General features: G+C 39.0%; 1 protein-coding gene across 1 annotated transcript in view; it reads right to left on the reverse strand.

Annotated features, from left to right (window-relative positions):
- The window catches only part of LOC147431104 (mannose-P-dolichol utilization defect 1 protein homolog 2-like), a 36,304-nt gene extending 29,094 nt beyond the window's left edge, over window positions 1–7,210 (reverse strand). Inside the window, exons 1-3 of the mRNA XM_086493752.1 lie at window positions 6,929–7,210; window positions 6,680–6,833; window positions 6,527–6,596 (exon numbers count right to left, since the gene is read on the reverse strand). Of these exons, the coding sequence (XP_086349878.1) occupies window positions 6,527–6,596; window positions 6,680–6,833; window positions 6,929–7,036 (332 nt within the window). The 5' untranslated portion in view covers window positions 7,037–7,210. The remainder of the gene's footprint in view (window positions 1–6,526; window positions 6,597–6,679; window positions 6,834–6,928) is intronic.
- Between the last annotated feature and the right edge of the window lie 19,533 nt (window positions 7,211–26,743).

Below are 26,743 nucleotides of genomic sequence, written 5' to 3' on the forward strand. Positions count from 1 at the left end.
TCAACAAATCAGCTAGGGTAGCCCTTGTACTATCTTCCACTAGAAAAGAGAACTCAAACTCTTGCAGCTCAATTACCCATTTCTTCACCACATTTGACATGTTAGTACCATTAATTAACTGTGGCAAAAAGGCATAACTCGTCAAGAAAACAAAAGGCCGTGGTAGCAAGTAATGACGAAATCGTCGACAAGCAAATATTACACTGGCCATCACTAGCTCTACTTCCGATAACTTTCTCTCCGCTACCAACTTCACTCGGCTTGTACAATACACTAGCCTCATATAATGGCTGCCCTTCCCCTTTTGCAATAGCATGGCTCCAATGGCATCATCCCCTACTGATGGATTTACATAAAAAACTTTCTCCCAATCAGGAGCCTGCATGGCTGACAACCCCCCTAACACCTCTTTCACCTCTTGAAACACTTCTTCACACTTGTCATCCCATTGCAATGGATCATGCTTTGCCACTTGCTGTAATGGATAAAGAAGTTGCGAAGACAATGGAATAAACCGTGCCATGTACTTCACTTTGTGTATAAAGGTTTCCAATTGCTTCGTACTCATAGGTGATGGAAGAAGAATAATAGACTTCACCTTGTCTGGATCAGCCTCAATGCCATTTTCTGACACCATGTGGCCCAATAACTTCACCCTTGGCTGTGCTAGATGACATTTCTTTGGATTTAGTTGTCCTCCACATTCATCATATCGAGCCAATACCATATGCAGCTTCTCATGGTGATCAGCCCTACTGCTATAGACACAGAAGTCATCCATAAAAGCTTTAACACAACTACCAATGAATGGTTCCAACACCCAATTTGCTCTCTCTTGATAGAAGGAAGGTCCATTTGACAACCCAAATGGCAATACTGTGTAGCAATAGCAGCCCCATGGCGTAATAAAAGTTGTTTTTGTGCGGTCTTTAAGAGCAATCTTCAATTGAAAATAGCCTGAAAAACCATCACACACACTGTACCTCTCATAACCTGCCACTGAATCCAAGATCTGATCGATGAATGGAAGAGGATATGGGTTCTTCTTAGTGGCTGCGTTTAAGGGTTTAAAATCCACACAAATTCTCCACTTCCCATCCTTCTTTGGACTGACTACAACTGGACTCACCCATTCTGTGGTCTCCACTGGAACTATGAACCCTGCATTCAATAACTTGTCCACCTCTACCCGCAAGGCTTCCATTTGCTCTTGACCCATCCTTCTTAGCCTTTGCCGCACTGGCTTAGCACCTTCTTTCAGCTCTATATGCATCTCTTCACCCTTGAACCCTCTGATCTCTTCATATGAAGTAATGAACAAATCAGGAAAACTAGCCAGCATATGCAAATATATATCCTTCTTCATAGCTGAGAGGTCTCCACTAATCATTTGCGTCATTAATTCCTGCTTCTTTGACAACTCAACTTTGGTTTGCATCAGCCCTTCAATCACTTCATAAGGCCCTTCACTTTCATCTTCAACTTCCTTCGCAAATGCGACTAAACCACACTCCTCGATTTCTTTATCCATCAAAAGAAATGCAACATCAGCATCCTCATCACTACTGGTAGTGCTATCACTGTCCTCATCTGTCACCGTGGAAGAGTCTTCATCACTAGACTCATCCTCATCTTCATAAAGCTCCTCTAATCATTTCCTTGTGTCCATATTATAAAGCTTCTTGGTACCTGTCTTTCCATAGAGGCTAATCGTACCATGTCGCCAATCTTGAACGGCTCCCACTGCACGTAACCATGGTCTGCCCAGTATAATAGGATATGCTCCCAACCCTGCTGGCATCAAATGAAAATCAACCACTGCCTTTGCATCATATGCCTCCACTTCTAAGCTCTTTACAACACCCAAGCATTTTACTTTTTGATGGTTTGCCAATCTGATCCGAAAACCTGACACCCCAGCCACTGTGAGACCCATCTTCTCAACGCATGAGTGTGTTATGACGCATATTTGGGCTCCGCCATCCACATAACCTTGTCCCAAATTTTTCCTTTTATGCCACACATCTACTATTGGACAAATGTCTGGTAGCTCATCCATTGCCAACACCTTTACTGAACCTCTCTCTGGCTCTTTCTCCATTGGGTTAACCATCCTCTTCCACTGTCGCTTTAGCTTAGGCACCATCTCTATAAGCTGCCCAAAAGTAACATCTGCCTTCCTGCTCGTCAGATCCTCCTTCAAGTCATAGCTTAATTGCCCATCCCCTAGTGGAAAATCTGAAACATGAAACTTTCGACGAGCTCTCCTTTTCCTCTTGGCCTTGACATCCTCGCCTTCATGGCTCTTTCCTTTCTTCTTACTAGGACTTGGGGCACTTCTTCCTTCCTTTTCCTCTGTGGTCCTCTTCCCAATAGGCATCACTAATGTATCCTCTAGCTTTGATGCCTTCTCCAAGGTGATTACACTTAGCACTTTTGTCTTTCCCTTTTCCTCCTGGGTCAGTCCACTGGTTCCTTCGTCTCCCTTAATTTCGATGCCATAATCATTTGACCTAGTTAGCACCTGTCTTGGCAATGGATACATGTCTCCCCCCATCCTTGGTGGCTTATCACATTGCGGGCTGATGTGACCCAACTCTCCACAATTATAACATGTAGGAGTCTGCCTCCAAAACCTACCATTGCTTTGTCCAACACCATTCCTAGGCCTTTCTTCACCTCCTGGCTGATTTGCAAACCGCCCTCGACCTCGATTATTTCCCACTTGACCTAGCATGTTTAGGCTGAGATTCTTCATCAAATCAACCACTTGCCTCATGTCTTGCCTTAGGCCATCATCTTGCACTGCTGTAGTGACCACTGCTGGCATAACCTGAGTAGTAACAGGAACCACTGGTTCATGATGAACCCCTGACATACGACCTTGTAAAGAGTCCATAGGCTGAAATTCAGACCTCATGGGCAAAGACTCCACCCCTAACTGGCTCATTTTCCTCAGCTTCCACTCTTTGTTCCTTGCTACCTCTAGTGCATCTTCATATGTCCTAGGCTTCTTTAGCTCCACTCTCCAACGTATATTCTCCCAAAGACCAGCCAAGAACCTGTCCTTCTTCATCATGTCAGGCGGGGTACCTGTGGTGCTAAAGCCTTGCACAATCGCTCCCATGCCAATGAAAACTTACGTATGTACGCATCTACTGGCTCACCTTCCTTTTGCACCAAAGCCTGTACTTCTTGCCACACCTTGTCAGGATCTTCTATCTTCACAAACTCCACTTCCAACCCATGTCGTAGATTGTCCCAACTCAACCTTACAGGTGGATCAGCCACACGCAACTCCTCTTCAAATGCTTTAGACCAAACTCGTGCATCACTCTTCAAACAAATTTGGAGAAGGCGTAACATTTGCGTAGGGTCATGAATCTGGTTGCTAATGCAGGCAACCTCCATCTTTTCCAAAAATTCTTCCACATCTTCATCACTTCTTCCATGAAACTCCGGATAAGAGAGCCATGGCTACCCAAATTATGATGCTTTGAGAACCCCTTTGAACACACGTGCAAGAACCCAAAACTTTTCACTACCCAATCCCCAGAAACTTCAATGGAGCTCAACTTTAGATAAGGACAAACACATGCACCTCAAATGAGTTTTCATAGTTGATCATCGGAATGACAACAGGCAAAGGACATTCCAGGATCTCTCTCAATCTTCTTGGCCCAAATATAAAGACTATACGCTGCTGGAAAAAGATCTTCCTGGACACATGAACATTAATCTGAATTCTTTGAGTTAAATGAAAAGGAGCGAACTGAGGGCCATTTTGATCATCCATTAAAGCCAACCATGAAGCTCCCAAGAAGGCACACCTGACTCAACCTCTGATTTTGCCAAAATTTCAGCAGCATAACAACATAAATGGCTCAAAATACCAAAAAACCAGCCATCATAACTTGGGAAAATTTCGACAGAGTTTCCCCAGAAGTAGAGCAGTAGGAACCCAAAATATAGACTGTCTATGTATGCATAAACTGTCAACAATAGAACCCGAGCATCAAGTAGGACTCACTAGTACATAGCCTATGGCGAGGTCACAAAAAGGGTGCTCCAGCTACCTGTATCACCGAAAGGATCTCCACATTTGAGAATCCCCCAGCTCAATAAAAACCTCACGCTATCGACCCTCACACGAAGGCTAATGCAAATCGCATATAGTCAAGTCTCAGAAATGACTATCTTCCAGACCAAGTCTCAGAAATGGCTGGGACTGCCAAATACAACCAAGTATGGCTCCACAAATGCGTACAATGGCAGTTTCCACAAGTAACGTACAATCCAGCAGACATTGCGCTCAAATAGACGCCAAGTGATGCATTCCCACAACAACTGCAAGTGACATCACTGCTAGTATATCACTGTACTCCAGCTACCTGTACCTATGTGAATCACCTGTACTTGTACCTGTCCTTGTAACCTGTAATCTGCAACCTGTAACCTGTAATCCCGAAGCTCGAAGCTCGAAGCAGAAGGTACTCGAAGAGAATCCTCCGTGGGGGCGCCAAAAGAATGTGAGCGGGATGAAAACACACACAGCGCCTCTATAACGACCCGACACACACTCTTGGAAAGATACACACACACACTATGAGGCACCACTCGGCTTTCACAACACACCTGGCCGAGACAGGGAACACACCTCTGGAGTGAGAGGAGAGAGACTATCCACTTGCCCACTCCACACACACACACACACACACACACCCAAAAAAACTCAGCTCAAAAGAGGAGAATTTCTCATGTTTAGATACAAATGAGCTTGGGCCAACACCAATGGGGCAAACAACTCACACAATATGGGTAAAAGATACCAGATACAATCACAAACTAGAGCAGAAACTTCGCTCATAGGAGAAACTTACACAGAAAAACAGCAGGAAAAGAGTGAGGAATTTGGCAAAATGGACAACGCCATCGCGTCCGGAACGGCCCAAAACCCCAGTCTACAATGTCAAAGTGCTCAAATCCGACCTCGGATGACCAGTTTACGGCCAAAACAGGCTCCAAAATGAGCAAAAACACAGCTGCGGCTGTTCCTCCTCTCTTCTCAACCTTTTTTCCGGTCTTCTCTCTGTTTTTTCAGTTCCCACACTTAGATTTATTAGTTGGGCACCCTTGGCCTTTTAGATGACCTCAAACGGACCCCGAACAGGCCAAAAACTGACCTCGCAGTGCATAGTTGTCACCTTTTTTCCATCATCTGCACACCTGGCACTCAGCTTTTTTCAATAATGCATCTCGCCACCACGTGAAGTGGCCCCAAAAAGTGGTCCTAATGATGACCTTTCTGCATAACTCTCACCAGAAAACACCCACGTTGTGTCCGTCCTCATCTGCATGCAAATATTGACCTTGTTCGCCCTCTTGACGCCACTAGATGCCATCTGACGCACCTACTTACCTCACGTCGTCGGCCCGCGGATAGCTTCCTCGAGAAGTTTTACGCGCTACCAACTCCTCATTATTGTATAAAAAACACACCGGTACTGGTAATAGTGAAAATCGCTGCACTATGCACATGCTGTCCTACCTGTACACATGTGGGCCCCACATAACCACCTGGCTAAGGAAAATCGGCAATCCTTTATTTGATGCACCATGCATGTATATGTACATATGCGCAATCCCTTGCTCCAAAAAACTCCTGACAACGTGGCTGTTGTACGGACGGCCGCAAATTATGGACTGTACGGACTGTACGAAATTCCGCGATTTCCGCTGACTGTTTTTGGCTGGCAGCTTTTGGGAGAAGTTGCTTTTGAGTTTCATGCTTTTGGGGCTCTGCTTTTAGCATCCCTTGTAACCTTTATATTGGACCCAAGGGGCTCGCTTCTCAAAGCATCGGGAGGCAGAGTCTGAGAGCAAGCATCTGCAGGCAGTTGTACTTTTCTCAAAGATTAATATAAAAGAAATACCGACAGGAGCACCAATCTAAAACAGTCAGTGGAAATCGCAGCATTCCGTACGGTCAAGCCACGTTAACAACCAGTGCGTTTTGCGGCAGTTCGTACAATCAACGTAATTTGAGACCGTCCATACAACAGCCACATCAACAGATTTTATGCTTTATTTTTAAAGCCTAGTGTCCCTTTTTGGCCCCTCTGCAGTTGTCCATAAGTTGGAACAACTTTATAGTCATGCCACATCATCAATTTGTGACATTGATCAAGGACATCTAGTCATAAACACTCCAACGAAGTAAAGAGGTTTAAGCGAGATGCATTTAATATAGTCTATAGAGAGCATTTTTGTAAGAGTTTCACATGAAAAGCATATTGAAACCCTGCTTTCATGCAAAACATTAGAAAATGGGTATAATTTAACTTATGAAGGAGTTCTCAATGAGGTAGCCAACCAGATATGTAATCGTGATGGTCAAGGATCAAGACTCTATCTTTTACATTTTGATTCCCGTTTACAGAGCAAGCATGTTATAGTTAAAACATGTTTCTGGACAAGATCAGCTAAGCTACAAAAATCTGACAGCTTAAAAACACAAAAAGGATACAGTCCAGTTTTAAGCCACGTGCTAATCCCCGACGGTGAGTAATAGTACATCAACCCCACTTGAATAATGGCTGGAGGTAAGTGAAACCACAATCTAAGCACATATGTTTGGCAGTATACTAATCACAAAAAATGCACACAGTACGGCACTTACATTGCAAGACCAGAAATACCAGTTCCCCATAAGCAGAGAAAGCCAGCTGCTTAAACACACAGTATGCCAAAGAGATGGTAAAACCGACAACCTCCATCTCGAAAGCAGGAATGCTGAGGCCCTCAATGCTTTTGTTCTTCAAGATCAGATAGATCTGCAGACTCGGGAGGAGTAACACGCAGAAGAATGACCACAAATGCAAGCAGCGAAATCCTCTCTCTCTCTCTCATACACTCAGACAGCGAATACCTGGGGCACTTTGCAGACGGTAGAAGTGGCGATGATGGTGTAGCCAATGAGCTTGGACAGCAGCGGAAGCAGGCATTCGTGAATACGCGAGACGCAGGAGAAGTCCATAGCTAGCTAGCGCTCTCTCTCTCTCTCTCTCTCTCTCTCTCTCTCTCTCTCTCACACACACACACACACACACACACACACACAAAAGAGCCTGTTCAGAGCTCCATGAAACGAATGCAGGAATCACGATTGAAGGTCCCTTGCTCTTCCTATCGCTCCTCCAAACGACACGTTTTAATTTACATTTTGATTCCATTGAATGAGGCCACGTACTTTATATTAAAGGTTTCTTACTCCTGACACATTAGAAAACGCTTAATTTTGTAACTACTTTCAACGTGGCAAAAACTAATTCCCATGATTGGGTCTACAAAAAAGGTCAATTTATATCTGTGCTCTTTATAATCTACTAGTACTGTCGGTAGCCTTCGGCGGCCTCTCTCTCTCCCCCTCTCCCCCTCACTCATATAAATCGGAACTCACCAGATGCAACAAACTTTAACAAGTGGCACTGGAAAACCATTTTCCTAATATATAGTATAGATACTCTTTATAATGCAGCTTAAAAATTTCAAGGCAAAAGAAGCCCTCCAGGTGTCTCATTTTGGTGAAGCTTGAAAGCAAACTATGAACATTTGCAACTTTCACCCTTTGAATTTAATAAAAAAGATTGACTATACTTTTGCTTTTGAAAGCAGGCTTTATCTTTCCTTTTGAATGCCAATTGAAAGGACGTTGAGCTTTTCTTTTTGAAGGCCAATAGCCATAAAAGTTAAAAATTTAAGGAGTTGTTCATAAAGGTAGACTTTAAAAAATTATTCTTATTGACACTAGCAAAATTTTATAGGTTTACTTCAAGGAAAACTTAGAATCTAGCTATGTTCTTGCAATTTTAGCCTCTTAAAAATGCATTAAATCCAAGTTTGTATCAAACACCGATCTCAAATAGCCCTAAAATGGAAAGATATGTGTGTTTGTGTGTGTGTGTGTGCATGAGAGAGAGAGAGAGGGGGAGGGGGCGGAAGGGGCTCAAAGAGAGTTTCAGATCTTTTTTTTTAATTGAAATAATTTTAAAATAAATAAGGGACACACTAAAACTTTTTCTGTTTTTAACTCAAAATTTGAAGAATTGATGGTATTTATACTATAACTTGCAAAATTTTACTGGTTTTCTTCAAGGTAAGCTTGGAATATATCTAGGGTTTTATAATTTTAGGTGGTCAAAAATACAATAAACCTTGGTTTTGCAATCTGGGATTTTATAAATTTAGATGGTTAAAAATACAAACCTTGGTTTTTTGCAAACATAGGTTTTGAATAGCCCCAAACTGGAATGGGGAGAGAGAGAGAGAGAGAGAGAGAGAGAGAGAGAGAGAGTCCCCAACAACCTGGTAGCCATCCAAAAGCAATTATATATTGTTTCAAGAAAAACGGAATCAATTCTACGATAAAATTCTTCATCTACTTAGAAGAATTGTCATATTTACACTAAAACTTGCTAAGTTTTATCAATTTTCTTTACGTAAAGCTTTGAATGTAGCCCGGGTTTTACAATTTTAGATGGATAAATATACAATAAACCCTATTTTCTTTTGTAAACACAGGTCTCCAATAGACCCAAAATGGAAGGGCATGAGAGGCCCTAAAAAGTTAGATGTTCAGTATATCCACGATCACTCTCTTTCACAAGCTATGCACAAAGAGGAGGTGCATCTGCCAAAAATCTATTACACCCTCGCATGGGACACTGGCATGAGAGAGAGAGAGAGAGAGAGAGAGAGAGAGAGTTCCCCAACAACTTGGCATCCCTCCAAAAGCAATTACATATTGTTTCAAAAAAAGGAGTCAATTCTACGATAAGAAATGCTTTATCTATTTATACTATTTTTTCTAATTGAAGTGATTTAGGAAATAAGGGCACAAATAAAATTCTTTCAATTTACATTAAATTATAAATAATCGTCAATATTTACACTAAAACTTGCAAAATATGAAGAATTGTCAAAACTTGCAAAATTTATCGATTTTCTTCAAGGAAAGCTTGGAATGTAGTCCACATTTTTTACAATTTTAGCTATTAAAAATACACTAAACTCCTTTTTTTTTGCGAACGCACGTCTTCAATAGACCCAAAATGGAAGGACACGGGAGGCGCTAAAAAGTTTGATGCTTAGTATATCCACAATCACTCTCTTGCCACCTCAAGCACAAGCTATGCACAAAGAGGAGAGGTGCACCTATCAAAAAAAATTGCACCCTCACGTGGGACACCATGAGAGAGAGAGAGAGAGAGAGAGAGAGAGAGAGAGAGAGAGAGATTTATTCTGTCGCAACTTGGTAGCCTTCCAAAAGCAACTACATACCATTTCAAGGAAAATGAGAGTTAGGGATTCTTCAATGAGAAATGCTTTATCTAACTAGCACTCGCAATATTGGCTTTCAAATAGTGCATAAAATAATAGATTGTCCGTGTTAGCGTTTGTAGACATGACAGCTTTGCGAGAGAAAGATTATGGAAAGCCAAAGATGAAGTATCCTAACATACATTGATAAAGTCTTGATTACAGCTCAAGGACCGGAGGTTGTGAACACCAAAAGAGGTTGAAACTCTTGTGGTGGATTGAGATGGTTACACTATTGGCTCTACTTTCACTTTTCAATACATTGAATCTTCCCAAGATGCTTCAGCATCTCCAATTAGCTTCAAAAGCATTCCTAATGCCTAGGATTTGACCTCAGCACGTAGAGACTATAAAGAGAAGCTTAACCACTAGGCTATTCGCCTTGGCTGCCCTTAGGGGATCCCTTGAGCACTAAAAAAAAACAAATACCCCCCCCTTCTCCTTTCCCTTTTTTTCCCCCACCCTTCCCTTTTCCTTTCTTTCCCCCCCCTAAACTAATTAATGGTTTCTAAAAAACTCGTTTTGGGGACCTACTGGCTATTGGGGTCATACTTTTGAGGTTCAAAATAAAGCAAAGGGTGGGGAATTAGAGAGAAATGAGAAGTGTTATTTCAGAATGTATCTTTGGACTCATGAGCTTAGGTGGTGTGTGGAGAATTATATTACCATGAGAATTTGGATATCCAGATAATGATTTCAACTTTCTCTGGTAGAGGCTCTTGCATTTGTGCTACATAAGACATTACTTTTTGACAAAGAACTCTTGAAAATTTCTTCCATATAGAGGCATCAATTGCCTGAAGGATTGTTTATTTGGAAAATTTCTTCCACATAAAGAGATGAAGGCCATGCAACTGACCATATCTTCACTAAAGAAGATATTCTATTATTGTCAAAGAAGGATCAACTACCAGAATTGTATTACATGTCCATTTTGTAGAGAAGATTTGTATGACATGCTTCCAATTACAATTCCCTAACAGAGAGAAAGAGAGAGAGAGAGAGAGAGAGAGAGAGAGAGAGAGAGAAAGAGAGAGAAGTTGCAACTCCTTACAAGCCTCCATTTTCCCATAAGAAGAGAAAGATTGACGGAGGGAGATAGAGAGGGTGTCAAGAGGCTGTGCACCAACACGTGTATGTGTGTGTGTGTGTGTGTGTGTGTGTGTGTGTGTGTGTGTGTGTGTGTGTGAGAGAGAGAGAGAGAGAGAGAGAAGGGGGGAAGGGGGGGGGGAGAAGAAGATAATTTTTATTGATCCAAATAGATATCAAATATCTACTTGACAAATCTTGATCTCAAGTTATGGAGAGAGAGAGAGAGAGAGAGAGAGAGAGAGAGAGAGAGAGAGAGAGAGAATTGTCATATTCTTGGAGTGATTACAAGTACTACGTTCCATCCTCTTCACTTGTGTACATACGCACACTCACACACACCTACAAATATAGTTGTATGTGTGTGACCCGATGACCATGCTTTTCTTGGCCGCAGCAACGCACAGGTAACACACTAGTTATCAATATACCACGAGAGCCGATTGGATGCAGATGCAAAACGGGGAAGCACAAAAAAGGTTCAAAGAGTGCAATATGCATGCAGTATGACAATAGTTAGGGCAAGAACAATACAGACCCATAAAACTCTCGCTCTTGGAAAGAAAGTTCTGTGTGTTGTGTGTGTGTTTAGTTTTAAGTTTTCAAATCCACATACATTCAAAGGATGCACTACCTCCCCTAGATGGCGGCCGATCTGGACCACTGATCGACTAAATCTAAACTCGGAATCTAAACTTGCGATCCTGAGTTTAGATTTTACAAAACTAATTTCGGGAGGTCAACCACATGGACCTATGAGGGATCTAATCTCGGGACACCCTCACTTCCCCAGCCAGGTTTTGAACCCTCACCATCAGCTTGAGGAGCACATGCCTTGACCAACATGCCAACGTACACCGAGTTTAGTTTTTACGCCGCGACGATCGAGATCTACGAACGCCCTTGATTTTGCACAAGGACCCTTGATCCAATGGTTGGGACCCCATGGTACTTAAAGGTGAGGGTGAGGGTGTGTGTGTGTGTACCTACGTAGCCAATTCATGTTAGCTCGAGATGGTTGACCCATAATTCATACTTGCTCTAAATCTTCCAAAAGATAAATTCAATGCATACATAGTAAGAACAATGACACGATGAAAAACATCAGGAAAAGGTAAAGAAAAAACAAGTGAAAAGTTCACGAGGCCTATCGAGGGTGTTCCACATAGGCTCATGATGTGCTTAACACACCATATATAATCTCTAGGCTCAATGTTATGATTTGAAGGGCTCCATATGTGTTGACTCTTCAAGGCAATGATTGTGCTTGGGATTTTAGGTACATTCTTTTTGGCCTGCCCAAAGGGCAAAGGCTATAGCGTTGCCTTCTCTTTTTGCTAACTAAAATAGGAAAAAGGTTGAGTTATATTTTTGGATAGGTCAAAAATGTTGATTGGAATAAATAAGATAGTGGGCACTCATTGAAATGAAGAGTGTGTAAATCTAATGATGGACATGTCTTGAGTTTTGAAATATAAAATGAATGCTCATATATCAAGGAAAATTTTTTGTGGTACCGAATGCATTAGAAAGCATGAATCGTTGACAGCTTTATATGTTAAATGATAAAGCCTTAGAGGCTCCACAAATCCCAAGAGTCACCTTTTCATTTTGAAATTTGAGAAGTTCTTTTACCCATCTTTTTATTTTGAGAATTTCATTCACCTGTTGAAACTTAAGGTAATAACTAAAGTTGTTATTTTTGTTAGTTAAAACTTTATGGAAAGAATTTATCCTTTAGAGCTTTAATCTTTAAAGATTTTTTTTTGAGATTTTAAAGCCAAGTTTAGAACTCAAACATGTAGAACTTTTAAAGTAAGTTCTTCAATGATCCAATGAGGAACTAGAGTTTTTTTTAATTAGAAGGTAAAATTTTGAATTAAAGAAAGTGAAAATGTTACATGGATCCACAGGTAGGGGGAGGGTCACCTCGAGACGCTAGAGTTTTATGATTTACTAACTTAGAACTTTAAAGCTTTTAAAGTGAGATTTACAACTTAGAGATCTACAATTTTAATTTGTAAAAAAGGTTCTATAGCTTAAAAATGTAGAATTTTTAAAGGGGGTTGTAGAGCATAGGGATCTAAAGCTTAGGGTGTAGAGCTTAAAGGTGCTTTTTTAATTCAATTTTTTGTGCTTATGTTTTTTCCTTTAAAGCTTAGAGATGTAGAGATTTTAAAGTGGGATCTAACCTCAGATCAAGGCCTAAAATTGACGCATTTTTCTGTCAAGGGCTATTTTGCCTATCAAAACAAGTGCTTTAAAAAAAACTCATGTCATTTGAGATGCTAGAATCTCAAAATTGCCTATCATTTTTTGTGTTTATATCTTAAGTTAACGTTATATATGAAAAATTATATAAGTTGATTGCATTACACAAAGCATATGAAAGGGGGCTTGAAAAATTGCATCTCAAAAAGAAATTTTTATCAGGCCTGGCATGATTCCATACATTATGTTTGCCTTTATCCTATCAAAACACCACTTTGATACTCTTCAATCCTTCATCGCGGTCAACTTCTATGATGTAATTTGCAAATCACTTTCTCTATGGATCAATATGATTATCATCCTAGTAGTTTTTTGTTTCACTTTCATGTTCTTTATTTGTTTCCTTAATTTGGCAAGCCTTGTGATTTTATCACTTGTTTGTGTTACTACAACACACAATCGTATGGCCAAAACCAAAAAAATAAAAATTGAAGGGCTCGTATTCAAAGACAGACGAAGAAGTTCAATATCTATCTATATCTATACTATATATAATTGAGCTTAAAATTTTCAAGGAAGAGGGGACATCCATGTGTCATCTCTCCTTCATTTCAAGAACTTAAGAAACATTTGGTTTGAAATGTAAAAGTGGAAGGTAAGTCATAAATCATTTGGTTTGAAATGTAAAAGTGAAGGGTAAGTAGGAAGTACAGTGATGGTAGAAAATGAAAAGACTTGGTTTTTACTAAGAAACGTTAGGTTTGAAATGTAAAAGTGCTGAAATGTAAAAGTGAAAGGTAAGTCAGAAATCATTTGGTTTGAAATGTAAAAGTGAAGGGTAAGTAGCAAGTACACTGATGGTAGAAAATGAAAAGACTTAGTTTTTACTTCTGAGTTATGTGGAGTTATGTCAAAAAGTCACAATAGTTAGTACCATATATATATTTATATTATTTAAACTCTTTAGCAAGGCCATAGAGTTTCAGTCCAACCTTCAATTTTGAAGGGTGATTACTTTTGTTTTTGTAAAGGATGGCTCTACTTCGCAGCTTGGAAAAATAATGAGTAGCAAGCTGTACCACACGTCGATAAATTAGTCTATCTCAAACGTACGTGTGAGTGTGTGTGAGTGAGAAAGAGAGAGATGTGGTATATCGCAGGTGTGTGTGTGTGTGTGTGTGTGTGAGAGAGAGAGAGAGAGAGAGAGTAGGTTTCATTTTCTACGGCACCGTCGTGTGTGTTGCGGGTCTTCATGAGTGTGTGTGTGTGTGTGTGTGTGTGTGTGAGAGAGAGAGAGAGAGAGAGAGAGAGAGAGAGAGAGAGAGAGAGAGAGAGATGACTTTGGTATTGTTATAGCTGTGTGTGTGTGTGTGTAAGAGAGAGAGGGCCAATCCCATTTAGTCCTCATGAGCAGTGCCATATGTCTATTTCTGTTTGAAAGAGAGAGAGAGTGCCATTGATTGGCCTTGGTGCTTGACAACGAATGCTCCCCCCCCCCCCCCCCCCCCCCCAACACCCCAAACTCGATCATGAACACAACCCACCACTTACTTCATGTACAACTTCTCAAATGTTGCCACAACATGCCTCATGTAGTATAATGGAAATGGCCTATGAACTTTGAGAGTAGCGGAATTATGAAATTAGGTGGAGCACTTTTGAGAGATTACTTTGTGAGCATAGCAGGTGAACTTAATTGATGGTAGCAACATAAACATGGTACTTAGTTAACTTGGCATGAACAATACTTTTGCAAGAGAGAGAGTTTAAAGAACATGACAATAGTTGAGGACCGGATTCATATGGAGCCGGTCCCCCTTTCAATAGGCATTTGTATTATATTTTCTCCCATCAAGAGAGATTTGGTACAATACAATCTTTGTGTTCCTTGTGACCTATGTGATGCAATGAAGATCCAAAGCTTCATGCATCACAATCATAACATAAACTTGTAGGCACTTGTATTATAGTTTCTCCTATCAAGAGAGACTTGGTACAATACAAGCTTTGTGTTCCTTGTGACCTACATGATGCAATGAAGATGGAAAGCTTCATGCATCACAAGCATAACATAAACTTGTAGAAAGCATTAACTATCCCAAGCCTCAGTCCCAAGGCCTCAAACACCTTCGAAGGTGGAGAGAGCTAGCGGGGAATGAGGATAGGGAAGAGGAAGAAGAAACATTCCATAGGAGAAAGAAGTAGCTCCTCACTTATCATTACTCTTCTTGCTAGCATACATAATAGCATAGTAATGGAGATGGAGAAGATGGCAAGCTTAAGCATTGAAGCATGGCTCTTGGTTGGATTTGCATTCCATAGCTAAGAGTGTTGGTGTAGGCTTTCACTCTCACAAGCTTGGAGAAGGAGGTGGTGTTCCTCAACTTTCACCAAGTGAGAATGGCCTTCCAAATGAGTTGTGTGTGGAGTATACCCCCCTAGCACCCCACTTCCTTGCTTTGGGCAAAATTTGTTCATGTTGCAAGCTCATTGGACCCCTCTCCCCTTAGCCAATCAAATGCCGCATGCAGTCAAGCACATGGGTAGTCATTTGACAAGTGTCCTCCTTACCCCTTAGAGAGAGAGAGCTTGAAAATATCTAGATATTTGTTAGATGGAAGTAGAAGCTCATTGGACCCCTCTTTAGCCCAACCAATAGCATTCAAGCACACCATGTGGTTAAGCTTAGTGAGAGTCTGACATATGTCCCATGTGCTCTTTTAGAATTCCCCTAACTTTGAGATTTTTATGCATAGGAAGTTTCTCAAGCAACTTCCTCATTAAATGTGTAGGTTCTCTTTTTGACTCAAGCATTTTACGGGGATTTAACATTTGCGAGTTTTTCATTTCAAGTTTTTTTGACAATTTTAGCAATCTTTAGAGTTTTTTAAACCAAATATGTGTCATAGCATAAAGTATCTATTTAATGTAATTTTCAATCGTCATAAAACTCCATATATGTGTGGTTGACGGAGAGAGAAAGTATAAATTCTAGAGAGATAGTATTTATGCGAGTTACCATTGGAAGAAGAGATCATAAATCCTTGAGAGAGAGAGAGAGAGTGACTTCTCTTCTAGAGAGAGAAAGTAAAATCATAGAGTTGTATATCACTACGCAGAGAGAGAGAGAGAGACCGAGAGGACATAACGACGGAAAAAATATAAACAAATAAAATCACCATTTCACAACTCATGCCATTAGAGTCAAATATGCTCGCAACGCATGTGATCAGAGTCAAATAATCCACAGCATATAAACATGCGATAAAGTAAAAAATCATGCAGAATAGAGACAACACTAATTTCAGAGTTAAATATAATCCACAGCATATATAAATGTGATGAAGTAAAAAATAATGCCAGATAGAGACAATACTATTTTTCCCAAGCAATTGCTTTTTGAAACAACATAAGTTTGAGGATGTAAGTACATTCGCAAAACTACCATAAGATAAGATCAAAATTAGAGTACAAAAAAGGATAGTCGCCATAAATGTAATGGTCACTCTAAAAGGCAAGTAATTTGCTCCCAAATAGCTTGCAAGATGCTTCATATCTTTTGCTTGAAATTTGAAATCCTTTGCTGCATAAACAATGTTTTTTCAAGATAAATAATCACAAGTATAATAAACCAAAATAAATACAGAAAAACACTTTCATATCATAGATCAATATTCTAGTTGAGTGAAAGAAGCATACCAAACCAGTTGTAATTAAATGGAGGGAGAAATCATCCTTGGTTGTCCAAGAATAAAAGCGATGTCCATTGGTGAGAGGGTTGGCTGATGAATAATCATGTGCTCCTTAGGTTCTAGTCCGAGAACTTTTGTGTACACATAGTACATATGTTTGCATGCCAAAAAGGATTTGTTGGTATTCTCTCGCTTCTGAAAATCCGGACACGTGCATGCTGGGCTCTGTTTTATATGAATCTCATAACTATTTTCAGTGAGAACTCGGAAAATTACATGCTCTTGAGACCTTTTCACTTCATCCAAAAATATAATTGTCATACTATTACATGCTTCCAATTTCTTCATGGCCTCTTTAGAGATTCCATGCCTCCACTTTTTCTTCCTCGAGCTGCCACCACCTTCTTTGCAGTCGCCAGCAAGAGGTTGTGGATTTACCATTGAATTCTCTGTCCGAAATCCACTCTGATGCAGCGCAGCAAGTTCCTGTGTGGAGATATCTGTCCCTCTTGCTACTGGCCAAACATTTGGAGTAGGAGGTAAATCTTTGACTTGTCTTTTGATTGATTGGGTATGCAAAATATCATGATTACAAAACCATAACCATTGCTCGATTGTTTTACCCTTGAACATTCTTTCGGACCATATACATGGAGCAACAAGACCAATTGAGCGACTATGCAAGATATTGTCACAATTTTTTCTCCCTACTGTTCCAAAACATTTTCTTTGACTTTGAATGGGCATTCTCCTGAGGGCCCACTGAGTGCGTGGCACATCACTCTCAAACACATTGTTTGTTTTAGATGACAAAGGTGTGGTTGTTTCTTTTTGAGATCCAATATCATCATCACTGTGACTAATTTGCAGCGGAATGTTAGAAATACCTGGTCCTTGGGTATCAAACTTGATTTTTTTTGGTCGACCGCGATGGTTTCGTTGCTTAGATTCCATGACATATTCCGGCCGATGGGAGCTACTTGTTCCTGTTCTTCCCCTCTTTTTGCGTTGTACTGTTTCTTTGTCTCCATGCAAAATTGGTTGCGCATACATGGGAGTCCTTGCAACAGCCTCGTGTAATAGATGGGCCACGTTGGTTGGAGTTGGAGTTTGCTGAGATTCAACTCGAGAAAGCAAGGTCTCCATTGTGGGACCCGTTCCTATATAACGCCCAGTAGTATATCCCAAACGCTTTGCACATTGAATATATGAGTTTATAACATCTGTTACACATGCATCATACAAGGATATTTTTCCCTTTCCACCTTCACCTGCTAACCAACTGGCATGTACAGTTTCTGATAAATTAACATTGGGAATTTGTGCCCGCTCCCACGGACTTAGACCACCCTATGAAATGCAAAAAAACATGAATTAAAATTATAAATTTCATGTATGAAAAGAATTTTTTCTAAAAATATAGATTGTCATAAAGGTACTTACATCTGTTCCAATTCCTCCCCAGTGTGAAATTCATTGCTCCCACCATTTAAACCATCTGCTCACTCTTGTGATGCTCTCTGTAGATAGATGTTGTCTCCACCACTTTTGAATTGAAAGTGCCTTTTGAGATGCAAGCACAATGGTCTTACAAGCTCTCCAGTCCTCACACATATCAATGTGTTGATTTGTTAGATGTTGAGGTATCCACTTTTTAGCATATCTGTGGAGACTCTGCTCCCAATGAAATAGGTATGATCGTTCACGTCCCTCCATGATATTATCTGGCCCGCCATTGAAGACTGTTCGAATAGCATTCCAATTTGCACCAGCTTCATCAGACATAAAACCTGCAAAGTCGTCTGCACCATGTCCGTACTTTTCCATTGTTGAATTAAGGCTCTCCCAAAAAATAACTTGAGTCTTTGCATCCTCCTCTTTAGTTTCACATATAGCAATTATTTGTAGTGATCGTATGCTGCAAGATATTCAACATAAACATTTTCACACATCTTCTTTTATTTAATGATAAAAAAATACGAGATATTTAAATACTTAAAGATTACCTTGGATCATAAACTGAGCATGACATTGTTGCCCATCCATCTATTCTATGGGTAAAATCAAAATGTACCCACGCATTTCTCAAGTCACCAGTTTCAGTTCTTTTCATCCGATTTACTAGATCAATCCCAGAACCTGATCCTTTAGTGGACATTTTAAATAGGAAGCACTTGTCATCCTCTTCACCCTGTCCAGGAAATCTACTCCCATGAAAAAAAGGAAACATGCACTTTTTTTGAAGCAATAAAACATTATCATATCCATCCCCAATAACAGCACCTTGACTCTTTCTCTCCTTTGAAACAATTGAAGAAAACCTACACGATGCATCACAAGAAGGCTAAATTTATAATAGTTAAAAAATTAACAAATTCAAGGAACCAAATTGAGTTTTCTTACCCTTTGGTTTGAACCAGTGGCATCATTTCTTCCAAAAAATCATTGAATTGTACATCGGATGTAGCTTCAGCTTCCTCACCAATCAAGGAGTGAAGAACAAGTTGTTGAGCCACCAACATTTGAATTTTTCTTGGGCCACCCTTTTCTATTTTTAGTACTGCACCTACCAGTTTCCGCACTCTTGAAATAGCAGCCCTAGAGGTTCCTGCCTTAACATTATGACAATGTTTACCAACATGTATTGCCAGTCGCGACATTGTGCCATCTCTAGGCAAAACATAATAAATTTTGCAGGGACAAGCAGCAACACAAGTAACAACCTTCTGACAATAATGACAAGTTATTGTTGTATTCTCTTCCATTGCAAGGTAGTCCTTTTTCACCTGTCTGTCCAAATATCCATAAAAATCTCTACTATTGAATTCTTGTTCCTTAATATAATGAGGACACGTTGAATAATTACACTGCATGAATCCCAAACAGTGGCTTAGACGAATTGTGCATGCTATTTCCATGGTTGTCACAGATGGGCGAGTCCACAAGTGACCATCAAAGCGTTGTTCCATCCCTGTCATTCGTTTTGTTTTATCCTGAGTCGCAGGTAACTCAAAACACAAATTTCCATCATAATGTTGTGGAAGTTCAGCAACTTGAAAAGGAGCTCCACATAATGTTAACAGATCATTTAATTTTTTTGCCCCTGGATTTTGTTGAATCCAAATGACGATTGAATGAGTTTTGAGCTGTCCTATATCGTCACCACTACTTTCAAGATGCACAATGCTTAAAACATCTTCAGATATCTCTTTGTCATTTCCTTTCTCATTGTCAGATACCTGTATAAATGTGTCTGAATGAAGCATCTCAAACAAGCTCGAAAAAGAACCATCTATTAAGAAATGCTGATGACCTTCTATATCCCACTGTGGTTGCAGCAAGACTTTTGTTAGGCCACAATCACTTTCAATAAGAGCAGATAGTGACTGAAAATGGCAAGATGGAGGTAGCAAACTCTGCAAATAGTAAGCACTAAGCAACAATGAGTTTCCCTTCAACTGAATGTCGCGGTTGACTATCTGACCACCAACCTTCCAAGTTATTTTTACTTTCATGTTGGACATATTCTCTCAAGCAACAGATTACAGGGTGGAGATGCGAGAAAACTGTGGTGGATTAAGTGAAGGTGGTGAAGATTAATGAAAGTTAAAGATAAAGTGAAGGTTAATGAAACTGGTGAAAGTTAATGAAAGATGTGAATGTTAATGAAAGTGAAAGATTGGTAGGAAGACGAAAAGACAGTTGCGTAAGATCTTGTGACGGCTCAAAGAATAATGAAAATCATAATTGAAGAAGTGCATTTAATATATGACGGTTCTGAATGTATGTGCAGTGGAATATGTCATCAAATTTGAGGGGCCATTTGATTTCTAAATGGTGATTCAAGGACTGCATTTAATGCAGTCTAATAGTGTCTTCATCTTTTGTGTATGTGTGTGTGTGTGTGTATATATATATATATATATATATATATATATATATATATATATATATATATATATATATATATATATATATATGATTGTGGGAGTGTGTGTATAAAAAACGTAACATTTTATATGACTGACTTTGTATAAAAAACGTAGGAATTTTTTTAGTTAAGTTATATATATGATTCCATCTTGCCATTTTATATATATGTGTGTGTGTTTTTGGTAGTGTGTATATATAATTATTTTAGTTAAGTTATATACATTACTGTGCGTGTGTATAAATGATTTTGTGGGTGTGTGTAAACAACGTAGCATTTTATTAAGTTAAGATATTTAAGTTAAGTGTATGTGCACATAGTTTAAGTTAAGATATTTTTAAGTTGAGTGTATGTGCATTTTTTTAAGTTAAGAAATTTAAGTTGAGTGTATGTGCACATAAGATATTTAACTGTGCACATAGTTTTTACATTTTGTGTGTGTGTGTGTGTGTGTGTGTGTGCATGACTTAACTTTAAGAATGCTACGTTTTTTATACACACAAACACATACAATCATTTTTTTAAATATATGGTTGTGTGTGTGTGTGTGCAAAAAACATAGTATTTTTTTAGTAAAACTATATATATGAATCCATTTTGTGTATATCTTTGTGTGTGTGTATACATATATATATATATATATATATATATATATATATATATATATATATATATATATATATATATATATATATATATATATATAAATGAATGTGTGTGTGTGAGTGTTTATACCACAATATCATTTTTGTAATATATGGTGTGTGTGAAAAAAAATAGTAGTTGAGATGAAAGTGGAGTGAAGTTTAAATGGAGTTTTAATTGAGATTGAAGTGGAGTGAAGTGAAAGTGAAGTTTTTCTGTGAAGAAGGAGATGAAAGTGGAGTGAAGAGAAAGTGGAGTTTTGCTGTGAAGAAGAAGGAGCAAGAGAAGACAAGGTACTGTGTGTGTGTGTGTGTGTAGATTTTCTACCAAATGGTGTGTGTGTGTGTGTGTGTGTGCTTACCTGCGCACGCTCGCCCGATCCACCGGAGGAGCTCCAATGCCTTTCAAGGCATGGAGGAGCTCCAATAGGAGCAGCGCGCTGCCCTCTCACCATGCCTTTCAAGGCATGGAGGAGCTCCAATGGAGCTTCCATTGGACCTCCTCCGGTGGATCGGGCGAGCGTGTCCAGGTAAGCACACACACACACACACACATCAAAACACTTGCACACACACACACACACACATATAAACACTTGCATTCACACACATCAACACACTTGCATACACACATATTAAACACACTTAGAGTAACAATTACAATGATGTAAGAACAGGTCGTTGTAGAGAAGAGGTATACAAATGTCAAAGTGGATTTGTATTTTTCCTTGCCATGAGCAAGTTGAGAATGGTTTTTTTTGTAATTTGCATTTTACGCCGTTATGCTGCCGAAATTTAGAATTTTATATTTGTATTGTCAAGCATATACACACATACACATATATAAACACTTTTATTCACAACATCAACACACTTGCATACACACACATACATACATACATACACCCACATATATAAACACTTGCATTCACAACATCAACACACTTGCATACATACACGCATACCCATATATAAACACTTGCATTCCCAACATCAACACACTTGCATACATAGCACAAACACATACACAATCATGCATAAAGACACACACATATTACACTTACATTCACACACACAATCATGCATACATCCACACACACACACGCACATATAAACACTTGCATTCACACACTTTAACACACTTGCATACACACTTACAGTAACAATTACAATGATGTAAGAACAGATCGTTGTAGAGAAGAGGTATACAAATGTCAAAGTGGATTTGTATTTTTCCTTGCCATGAGCAAGTTGAGAATGGTTTTTTTTTTTAGTTTGCATTTTACGCCGTTATGCTGCCGAAATTTAGAATTTTATATTTGTATTGTCATTGCTAAGAAGATTTTTGTTGTTTGTGGTTAATAGATTATGGCTCGTACACCATCTAAACGTGGCAGGACAGGTATCTCTCAAAGTAAGTTCAAATACATTAAGATATTTGTTTTCTTTTCTTTTGTCTCATCATACTCACTAAACTATTTGTGTTCTTATTGTTTTTTGCTTGTAGGAGTAGGATACACATTAAGGTCTGGCACTACAGGGCATAGGGCCAATGCACAATCTTCCATTGCTTCTTCCAATGTCCATCGAAATAAAGATATTTTGGGTGATGTGCATGAAGAAGAGGATATATTGAGTGATGTGCATGAAGAAGAGGTGTTCATAGATATTCATGCTACACAAGGTGAATTGGTGGCTCACGGCGTGTCTGAAGCAACAACAATTGTTGCTAAACCTCCCGATCATCCAACAGTATTTGGAAAGGATGTTCATGGTCGAATATTAGAGGAGATTGTAGAGGGTTTTATTGTAAAGAGAGGTGGGGAAACTCCTCGAATTCCTCTTTGTAGATTGATGGAAAATGAAGCCATTAGAGCGGTGGGTCCAGGCACTGAGGGCTTGGTGAAAAGGTTTGAGATGTCTGGATACAGTGTGCTTGGAGCTCCATTTCTTGTGTCATTTAAGAAGCCAGGCCATGATCAACATTATGTTTCCGACTTAGACAAAGATGAATGGGGGCCTATTTGACGAGAAATAAGCGATGATTTTGATAATTCCCTTCCCCTTGAGTGGGAAGACTTAAGGGGAAAAAAATTTATCGTTTGGGATGGTAATCACCGTTTGAAAACTTGGATGCGCTTAATAAAAACACGTAAGTGATTTCTTTTTTGTTTAATGTAAAGTTGACTTGTATTACTCTATGCTTTCTAATTTTCTTTTTTGTTGTTGTAGAATTTTCAATGATAAAGTGGAGACATTGTTCTGTGAAATGTCAATTTGTCTTTGTTGATAGAAGTGTAGAGGGGGAGCTTATGCTAGCTTTGCGCTCTCAAAATGAGTAAGTACATTTGTTGTTTTGAACGTTATTGCTATTACTTTATCGATGTCATTCTACTGCCATTTAATTTAAGATATTGTGGTTTAGGATTGGTAGAACCACTGTGAGCACAAATTTTGGGCAGGAGATCTTCTTGTTCCAAAAACTGGCTGTGGCAAGCAAAGATTCTTTAATGAAAGACTTTCCCCAAGATTGGATTCGATGGATAGAGGTAGAGCTTGCTTGTGAGAAGAAGGCATCTAAAGGGAGTTGGTACAACGCTCCTGCTCTTTTATTAGCAATGCTCATATGGAAGGTATATTTTGTTGCCTTAAAGTACACTTTTTATGTAATTTCTAAAGCTTGACATTATTTTGTAAAATCTTACTTTGTTTTTTCATTTTCTCTACAAAAGGAAGACTTTGACTTGTCTCTTATCAAAGAGATGCAAGAGATCAATGATCCCTCGATTTCACTGCCAGAAAACGAAATGGTTGCTCGAGGAAGAATAGAAAAAATATTCAAAGAAAGAGCTTATAAGGTAAACACTTTCTCTTCTCCCCGTTTATGTTTGAATTTCTACTAAATTGTAAGTTGACATATCATTTGAATTTGATATATTTGATTGAAAATTGATTTGATTTGATCTCGTGCTAATGTAAATAGATGTTGGCCATTGCCAACCCCGCAATGGCCAAGGGTTCTTCTCTTTATTATTTAACTTCAATTGGATAAGAGAAAAGGATCAAGTGGGCTTTACAAGAGACAAAGTCCACTCTTTGGCAACTTCTAAAATATCACCAGAGAGGTAATAATTTTTGGATAAAAAATACACATGAAATCATCAAATGAATCAATGCATTTATGGTTTGTTTATTGTTTGCTCTATAGGAAAAAGGAAAATATTGCACTCTTTGATGCATGCTGCCGTGTAGATGATGTTACTTCTGAGCGTTATATTAGTGTAATGAATATTTAGAATGTACTTGCGTGTAAGAGTGGTTTTGGGGAAGTATATTGAAGCAATGTTGAGGATCAAAGGAAAATGATTGAAGAAATGCCGGAGGGCTTTGAAGCATGGTTTCATCACCAATTGAGGGACCACATTGATAAAGCTTTTGTGGAGCTTTGGAGTAAGCTCAACACAAAAGAGTCGGATGAAAAAATTCCAGAGCTTATGGAATCTTCAAGGAGAGTATTATTCAGGTAATACAATTGATATCTTTATGGTTGTCATTCTATTTTTTACTTAGAGTTTGTATAATAAATAAGTCACTTAGGAAAGGAGCTCAAATAAAGTTAACTGCATTTTATGTAGATGGTTAATTCAGCTTTACGATCAAACTTTGTTGGAGAAGTTGCCAATTGCTGTTGAAAGTTGGAGGAGGGACCTCTCTTGTGAGAAGTGTATGTATCCACTATGGATGAGAGATTATGGTTTGATTGCTTGGGGAAATTGAGTATTGCCCTTGGTGGCTAGATTACACTCGAGGCATCTACCCACGTGATGAAGGGAACTTATATAAAGGTTATTTTTGGCATTTATAAAAAACTACAAATTGTTTAAAGTGCTCATACATTTTACTATTTAGATTATGTTGGTGAGAAATATATTTTTTGTTGCTTTAGAGCACGTTCTTGGAAGAAATGAAAATGGTATTGAGGAGATTAGCTCAGCTTCCAAGAAAGCCACCTCTTCGAAAAGAGTAAACAATAGTACAATTCCTCTATAAAGAAACGATTGGATTTTGTTAGATCCAAGAAGCCCCAATAAGTCTCCCAAAAAGAACCAAAAGGTGCTCAAGGCTCCACAGGTAAACTTGCTTGTATAGATATCTAGCTGTCACTTTCTTTCTACTCAACAATTCTTGATGAAAATATTTTATTTTTTGATTATGCAGTGCCTTCCATAGATTGTGATGTGAACGTTATTGGGAACATGCTAGATGTTTTACAAAATTTCTCTCGATGATGAGAAATGGTAAACACATGTGAAAGAAAGACTAACTATGTGTGGTGTGTGTGTTGTGAATGTTTGAAATACATTTATTTGATCGTATGCAGGATCTTGGATTTTTCTTCATTCAGCCATGTTGATAGGAAAAGAGCAATGAAGTGGCCTCTCTTTTGTTTGCGGATTTTCCAACAAACTTTAAAGTTGAAAATTTTTCAGAGAACGAGGTATGCATCCTTCAAAACCACAATGGACAGTCTATGATAGTTTTGGAACTTTAATTAAATTAACAATGCGTATTATGCAGGTCCCTCCATGGAATCAATTCTCTCGAAAATTAAGTAAGAAAGTGGCCGTAATAGCTTCAAAGTATGTGGCAGACAATGGGTGGTACATCACCCTAAGCTCCACTGATCACTTTGGCATTGTGTTTAGCCATGCCATCGAGATGGGATTCAAAATGATGCACACCATCCTTATTTTGATCCCCGATGGTTATGTGCGAAAGACCATTGAGATTGAGAGAGTAAGTAAATTTATTTGTTGATTGAAAAGCATGCTTGTAGTTTTCTTCAATTAGATCACATTCTAGTTGTAATTTGTAGGTGGAAACACTATTGCTAGGATTGTTTTATCGTAAGGGTCAACGTCCTATCTACGATCGACGAGATGGAGAGAGCGTGGACAACAACTCTTTCGATGCCAAGTCCGGAATACTGGTGGAGCGCGTCGACGGAGAGTACATTGGAGGACACTCTCTTAGAGGTGCCGCCCGAGCGTAGCCTTGACTTCTTTCGGTAAGAATATATGCTTCCTACTATGCGTTATTGGACTATGTTACATAAAGTAAAAATACGCATATTTTTTGTTTTTTTAGCTGGCTTGTGCGGACATTTACTGCGGGAGCACACCTACATTGTTGATATGTTTTCTGGATGTGGTGGCTTGGGCTTGTTTGGCAATGTTTGCGTTGAGTTGTCTAGACACTGTCTCTGCATAGATAGTGATCCAGAGGTCTTCCATCAACATCTTTCACGCTTCAAGGCTCCATGTGTACGTGCTATTTCAGCAGTTGATGCAGATAGCGATGAGGAGACTGATTGGCAACAATATGAGCCCGGATCACATTGCCCTTGATTGACATCAACATTGGTATTATCTATCATTTTTTCTAGTTTGTGATTTTTATGGAACGACGTGTGACCATGGTGTTTGGGTGCCACTTTTTTGGTATTACTGAAGACATGTTGTTGGTGTTGATCGTCCTTATCAATTCAGCCATGATTTCATATTTATTATACTAGATAGAAGTTTGTTGAGAGCTTTGGATTTACCAAAGTAATATACCAACATATGCTTTTTTGCTTATGTTATTTCTTCTTCCCGTGAGCATTCGTTGCTGTACGGAAGCAAGTATGGAATGGGAATTTTTTTAGTTTGAATTTTCATACCATTATGCTACCGAAATTTTGATTGCTTATCAATATCATCATGCTTTTTGTTCATGTTTGAAAACATAATCATGAT

The sequence above is a fragment of the Adiantum capillus-veneris genome, chromosome 21 (assembly GCF_014529385.1).
Source record: "Adiantum capillus-veneris isolate H3 chromosome 21, ASM1452938v2, whole genome shotgun sequence".
In the NCBI taxonomy this organism is placed as follows: Eukaryota; Viridiplantae; Streptophyta; class Polypodiopsida; order Polypodiales; family Pteridaceae; genus Adiantum; species Adiantum capillus-veneris.